The sequence below is a fragment of the Garra rufa genome, chromosome 9, assembly GCF_049309525.1.
Source record: "Garra rufa chromosome 9, GarRuf1.0, whole genome shotgun sequence".
Taxonomy (NCBI): Eukaryota; Metazoa; Chordata; class Actinopteri; order Cypriniformes; family Cyprinidae; genus Garra; species Garra rufa.
This window is the reverse complement of record NC_133369.1, coordinates 12153329-12161038: the sequence shown is the minus strand read 5'-3', so window position 1 is coordinate 12161038 and position 7710 is coordinate 12153329. Positions and strand designations below refer to the sequence as shown.

The following is a 7710-nucleotide window of genomic DNA, read 5'->3' as shown; positions in this document are numbered from 1 at the left end:
AGCAAAATGCTCCTATAGAGTTAATTTTTCTTGCTGATTAATACGTTTATGGTTACAGAATATGTTTTTTTCTGAGGTAAAGGTGACGTTACGTCACATTGTTTACAAGCTGTTCTACTGACGTCTTTCCGTGGTTGAGAAACTGATTGAGTGATTACATGAGACAGGATAGTGATTTTGGTAAGTTGTATGGTTTCTTTTAACATAACAGATTTGCATTCGTATTTATTTCGGCTAAAACTTGTATTAAAGCAGAGGAGATGATCAGTTTACGCTGCCTCTTCTCTTGAACAGAGATGTTACAGTGATCTGTCACACATTAAACAGCACCAAAACAGTGTTTATGGTTTAAATATTGTAATAAAATGGACAGAATTTGAAATCTGAGACTTTAATATCAAAAGCAACAAAGCTTATTGCAAAATATTTCAGTCATTAACTGAAAACAGTGTAGACTAATCGATTCTTGGGATTTAAGAATCTATACAGTTTTGTAAAAATGAGAATCGATTGAAAATCTTTTTTTTTTTTTACCCAGCCCTGTTTATTACTGCCATGTTTTTTATTTTCTTACGAGACATTACCCATTATTTATTCATTACTAAGAATAGCCCTTTTAAATCATTTGTGCCCAACTGTTAAGAACATTTTTATAATCTAATCAACCTTTTAAACTACTAAGAACCTTTGTTAGTTTGTGTAACATGTTCAGCATGTACTTATCCTCACCATTTTGCAATTCCCAAGGCACAACTGTCTCGCATCATATTTTAGTGATATGCTATCAAAATCTATAAAAAGCAGAAACAGGTTTTCAGTGGGTCTGTAAAAAAAAAAAGTCTTTAATTTTGTTTTTATTCTGCAAATATTTGTAAATGTGAACTGTTGGATCAACAAGAGGAAAATGCACTATAAATTCTAAACAATGAAGACAGAAAAATAAATTTGTGTTCATTTATAAAACTGTTATTTCATTAATTTAATATAATTGCTTAACAATAATTGCTTAAATTAATATAATTGATACTTTTCTTAAAAATGGTTTTAAAACTTAAAAGTGAAGTTCATCATTCTAGAAAATTTTGTTTTTGTGAAAACCTGTATCTGAATTGTAAATCATGCTTTTTACAATCATTTTACAGTTTAATGTTACCATAGACATTAAAAAAAGGTCTTAAAAAGGTCTTAAACCTTAGCTCACTCCAAAATAAAAATTCTTTAAATTTGATCTTAAAAATTCTCCAGATACCCTGTGAAAGTAGAGGAAAAGCGTGCACATTTCAAAAGTATGTGTCAGGTATTTATTAACAAATAAAGTGCAAGTAAACTGTGAAAATGTTTTTATTAAGTTCGGTTCGTTTAGTCCAATCCAAATACCTCCTCAAATATTCTGCGCGGCTCCACATATTTGTCGACTTCCTCCACCACAGCTATGTCTGGCACAAAATGACGTGGTCCGATCTCAGCTGTCGGTGTGGTTATTACTTCAACATAGCCTGTTCCCACCTCCTCTGTCATGAATGGAGTTGTTTGCTCTTCCTCGACCATTTCTAAATCAGACTCCATGATCCAGGGCTCACTGGTGATGACCTTACTAGACACTGTAAATGGATTCATAAAACAAAAGAGCTTGAGATTCTAAAGTCATTTGCATTTACTCTCAATGCAGTGCTATGAAAAGATTTATATTTCCAACAACAAGCAATCCTAAATTGTCCTAAAATCACTTGACATTTCTCACCAGTAAGGTCTGAAGACACACATGTGGAGTCGCAGCAGATGCACACAGCATTTGAACCATATAACTCTTCCCATCTGAAGAAATGATCCAAATTACTACCAATTCAGCTTTGAGAATAACACTCATCACAGTACAACCAAAATATACCAATATACCGTTTTGTTGACTGGTTGTAAGTGCATGACTTTGCACTTGCTGTTGGATCTGAACTTCCGACAGATATTTCACAATGCATGTAAAGATGCTAAAAATAAAATGAACAGGCAACCTCAATAAATGGAGTCAACTGATAAGACAAAATGTTATCAAAAATCATGAGCCTGACCCTTTCATTGGTAAAAGCAAAGCATGCAACATTTTCCTGAAATTGTATGATATCAGCATGCCATTTTGGCTGCTTATTTCACCTCTCCCAATATCCCATGAAACAGAAATGCATCCAAGGAGAACCGCACAACATTTCTTTGCCCACTTTGGATGAATCTGGACCATCTACTGCTCTTGCTATCAGTCATGCACCTGAAATAAAGAGAGCATACATGTAACGCCTGACATGAAATAATAGTTAGAAAAGTATTTTTTCTAATGGAGAAGATTTAGTTTTCATGTGTTTTTTGATGAGCACCATCATTTGTTACACCAGGTTTTTATAGCTCATATAGTATAATGTATGAAAATATGCAGCATTATAGCACACTGCACTCATAAAAATAAAGCTGCTTAAAAAAAGGTTCTTCACAGTGATGCCATAGAAGAACCATTCAGTCAAAGGTTCATTAAAGAACCATCTCTTTCTTACCTTTTCATAAGCCACAAAGAACCTTTTGTAAAACAGAAAGGTTCTTCAGATGTTAAAGGTTCTTTATGGAAACATTTAAATAAAAAGGTTCTTCTATCTATTGCATCATGAAGCACCTTTATTTTTAAGTGTACTTGCATAAAATACATATAAAGATCAGTTACCATTCAATATCTCTAATAACAAGTCCTAGTAAGATGATTAAGATGTAAAAAATAAACATTCCTCAAAAGTCTGGTGTATCATAATTGATATTCACATTTTATCATGATTCTGATGAAAATTAAGTATTGAAAATGAACTAAATCTAAGTTTCTTCAGCCCAGTACATGTTAATCTTTAAATGTAAAAAATAAAGAATATTCTTGTTTCTGTTTGCTGCAAAATCGTAAATGCATGTACCACAACACAAAGCTGGACATTTCTACAATTTTACACTACCAGTTTTTGGACAGTAAGGTTTGGACAAAGATAATGTTTTTATCTTTATAATGCTAAATGTTAATGATAATGTTTTAGCCTGCATTTATTTGATTCAATGTACAGCAAATCAGTTTACCATTTAAAATAACTTTTCTATTTGAACATATTTAAAAATGTAATTTAGTCCTGTGACTTTAAAGCTTGCAGTTATTTTAAAAAGTAAAAACATTGCAAAATACTGCTTTTGGACCAAATAGGGACTTTTTTAACATTAAAAATCTGGTTGTTTACTACAATGCCTTTTACTTGTTAAACAGCTTGATACAGTAGGCACAATAAAGGCTAAATGTACAAAGTGTTACCCGTGGTTTTCAATGACTGTAAATCGTGGCATGGACAAATGAGAACTGCTGATTGTCACATAGCAGGAATCCACAAACAGCCTCTCGTCCTCAGCAAGAGGGGGTCCGTCTGCCTGAAAGTACATGGGATGACCAATGGTATACTCTTTGGTGGGCGATAACCTTCTCCACAGCTCTAAAAGACAGGATGGTGATGATTCATCGACAGAAAATACAATGGAGTACTAATTTCTTTAGTCAAAGCCTGTTTACCGTCACGGGGAGTGAGAACGACACTATCCACCGTTCTCAGGGGTTTGAAGTGGTTCTGATATCGGACTTGTGGTATGTAACCAATTTTGTACGAGTAATGATATCTGGGAAGAAAAAAATAGGTGTTAGATTGTTAAAGTAAATTAGTGATTAACAGGCACACAAAATAAATATAGGCAAATGATTTACCTGTTGAAGTGACACTCAACAGGGAGCGTGAAAGGCATGGCACGGCGGATTGGCCCCGGGTCCGTCACTGGAGAGTAGTGCAGTGTGTTCAAATATGTTACTCTATTGTTTATTAACTGCATTCAAAAAGACAAAGAGAAGTTCACAGCGAAGTTCATCAAGTGAAGCCCTGGGCTGAGCTGAGCAAATGTAATTTTGAATTCTTCACCCTGCCACAAGACTGCTTTCCATATTTTTTAGACATTTTCTTTTCCAGACCATAATGTTTTTGTAAAGTATATACACTACCAGTCAAAAGTTTTTGAACAGTTAGATTTTTAAAATCTCTTGTTCACCAAGCCCGCATTTATTTGATCCAAAGTACAGCAAAAACAGTAAAATTTCCTGTGATCAAAGCTACATTTTCAGCATCATTACTCCAGTCTTCAGTGATCCTTCAGAAATCAATCTAATATGCTGATTTGCTGTTTTTGTTATTATTATCAATATTTAAAAGAGTGAATTTTTTTTCAGGATTCTTTGATGAATAGATCCAAAGAACAACATTTATCTGAAATAAAAAGCTTTTGCAACATTACACACTATACCATTCAAAAGCTTGGAGTCAATATATATATATTTTTCCTTTTTTTGGGCAGGGATGCAGCAAAATGGATCAAAAGTGATGCTAACATTTATAATGTTACAAAAGATTTCCATTTCATAACAATGCTGTTCTTCTGAACTTTCTATTCATCAAAGAAACCTGAAAAAAAAATTCTACTCAGCTGTTTTCAACATAATAATAAATATTTTTAATATATAAGCAGCAAATCAGAATATTAGAATGATTTCTGAAGGTCATGTGACTGGAGTAAAAAAAATCAGCTTTAAAATCACAGGTATAAAAAAAAAAAAAAACATTTTAAAATATATTCAATTAAAAAAATAGTAATTTTAGATAGTAAATATTTCAAAATGTTACCGTTTTACTGTACTTTGGATCACATAAATGTAACACATAAGGATACATAATGTTTGCAAAACCTTGTTGAGAACGTATTGTTTGAAATTATACTAATTAAAAAGTAATAGATAATATAAATTAGCTAAATCTACATTCTGGCTGAGTATCCATATGATTTTTTTAACGTTATGCTGCTTAATATTGCAGATTTATATTTGTTATAATAAAATTTCATTACAGCTTACTGCACTTTCTTATCCTTCCAGTTACGAGGGACAACAAGAGAAAACTAAAGAAAAAATATATATTAGCTAAGCACACCTTTCTCTGACTACCACACTGGTCCATGTCGTAAATAAACACATGGTAGTGTTTTGTAGTCCTACTGATGTCACACATTCCCAGTTTTAACTCAGAATGAAGGCCATCGGTGCCTAAAAGTTGTTTGTGAACTTTAACGATCATTTTCTTCATTTGACAAACGACGTTTACTCCGTGTGATCGACCGCGGCGGCGGGAGCCCTTAGGTATCTTTACTGTGGACCGCGGGATAAAGACCTTTTTCGTCTCTTCGGGCAGTTGTTCACGGCCTGATCCAAGCATCGGAGAGAACTGCTCTTTGTCCAAAAGGGGGGTTCTAGAATGCTGGAAAATGGGAAGTTGTAAATACGACGAGCCGAGACTCCTGACAGCAGACTCATCGAAGTCTTCTCCAAATCTTATGTACAGTTCTGAGGTTGAATTGCTCGCTTGCTTTGGCGTAGCTCGGAAGGCGTACACATATGTCGGGAAAAAGACCAGTAAAGTAAATAATACTTCGAAATAAAGCTTCATATCGCTAAACAACATCAATCCCTATGCCACTCAAACAGTGTTGACATTTCACACAGCTAAGATGGGTAATTAATGCACCTGTCGCCTGTTTCAAACACAAGCGATAAAAGAACGATTCATTTCGAAGAATCGGTTCTTTCGAGCAGGTCTCCAAACTGATTCAGCGCATGTCACGTCATCGCGTGTAATGTGAAAGAAAAATCAGTAGCAATTTTTTTTTTAAAGGAACACTCCACTTTTTTTTGGAAATGGGCTCATTCTCCAACTCCCTCCGAGTTAATAAGCTGAGTTTTACCGTTTTGAAATCCATTCAGCCGTTCTCCTGTTCTGGTGATATAACTTTTAGCATAGCTTAGCATAGATCATTGAATCCTATTAGACCAATAGCATCGCGTTCAAAAATGACCAACGAGTTTTGATATTTGTCCTATTGAAAACTTGACTCTTCTGTAGTTATAACGTGTACTAATACCGGCAAAAAATGTAAAGCTGCGATTTTCTAGGCCTATAAGATTAGGAACACTTCCATTCCGGTGTAATAGTCAAGGAAGTTTGCTGCCGTGAAATGGCCGAAGCAGACGCAGTAATATCACGCAGCACATGTTGAAATGTTAACCTAGCTGGGAATTAATTTTGGGCGCTGCGTGATTATTACTTCCTTGACTATTACACTGGAATGGAAGAGTACTTCATAATCTTATTGGCCTAGAAAATTGCAGCTTTACAATTGCCGGTTTTAGTACACGATATAACTACAGAAGAGTCAAGTTTTAAATAGGACAAATATCGAAACTCATTGGTCATTTTTTAACGCGATGCTATTGGTCTAATAGGATTCAATGATCTATGCTAAGCTATGCTAAAAGTGATATCGCCAGAACAGGAGAACGGCTGAATGGATTTCAAAACCGTAAAACTCAACTTATTAACTCGGGGGGAGTTGGAAAATGAGCCTATTTCCAAAAAAGTGTTCCTTTAGCAACAGAGGAATATAGACATAAGCAAACATAAATAAACAATGAAAGCAAAGTTTTTTCATCATATATATATATATATATATATATATATATATATATATATATATAACATAATACACTGATTATATTTTCCCAGTGACTAGAGGTAACGTTAGCGTTCAATAAATTTGTGCAAGATGGTGCCTAAAGACGTTAAAAAAGATGGCGCCTTTTAGACGTTAAAAAAAACACAATCTAATATAGAAAAATGTCATTCATTGTTAGTTTCCGGTTGGAGCTTTATCCCTTCTAGCCACAACCATTATTTCTTGAAAAAGGGGTTGTGGCTAGAAGGGATACAGCTCAGACCGGAAACTAACAATGAAATTAATTTATCTACCTATAGATATTTTTTTATGTGACCCTAGACCACAAATCCAGTCAAGAGGGTAATTTTTTTTTTTTTTTTTTTTTTAATTTATACATCAGCTGAAAGCTGAATAAATAGGATTTCCATGTATACTTTGTTAGGATCTGGAATCCTAATCAGATAAATCTGGAATCTGAAGGTGCAAAAAAAAAAAAAAAAAAAAAAAATTAAAACATTGATAAGATTGCCTTTAAAGTTGTCCAAATGAAGTTCTTATCAATGCACATTACTAACCAAAATTAAGTTTTGATGTATCCAAATGATTTTTGCCATAAAAGAAAAATCAGTAATTTTGACACACGCAATCTTGGCTATTGCTACAAATATACCCATGCTACTTAGGACTGGTTTTGTGGTCCAGTGTCACATATAATTTTTTTTCTGTTTGTGTTTTACCAATCTGGTTGTTATTTTTGTATTAAATTCAAAAATAATTTGACCTAGATTTTTTTTGACCTAGGTTTTGATTGTTGGGTTTAAAGGGATAGTTCACCCAAAAATAACAATTCTGTCATTAATTACTCACTCTCATGTCATTCCAAACCCATAGAACAATCGTTCATCTTTGTAACAAATTAAGATATGAAAGATAAAATCCAAGAGCTTCTGACCCTGCAGAGACAGCAAAGCAACTACAATGTTTAAGACCCAGAAAGGTAGTAAGAACATTGTCCATGTCATTGATGTGCATTCACGAGAGTACCGTTGAGAGTATATCATGGTACTCTCGTGAACACGGGTCTAAGGCTTGCACGGAAGAGAATAAAATGTTAAATAT

General features: G+C 33.9%; 1 protein-coding gene across 1 annotated transcript; it reads right to left on the bottom strand.

Annotated features, from left to right (window-relative positions):
• Positions 1-1323: 1323 nt before the first annotated feature.
• On the bottom strand, positions 1324-5561 carry zp3d.2 (zona pellucida glycoprotein 3d tandem duplicate 2). Its single transcript, XM_073846716.1, has 8 exons — positions 5034-5561; positions 3767-3882; positions 3578-3681; positions 3326-3500; positions 2149-2260; positions 1897-1985; positions 1742-1815; positions 1324-1601 (listed from the first exon to the last, which is right to left on the bottom strand). Exons 1-8 carry the CDS (start codon positions 5559-5561, stop codon positions 1360-1362), a joined length of 1440 nt encoding a protein of 479 aa, XP_073702817.1. The 3' UTR covers positions 1324-1359.
• Positions 5562-7710: the final 2149 nt, after the last annotated feature.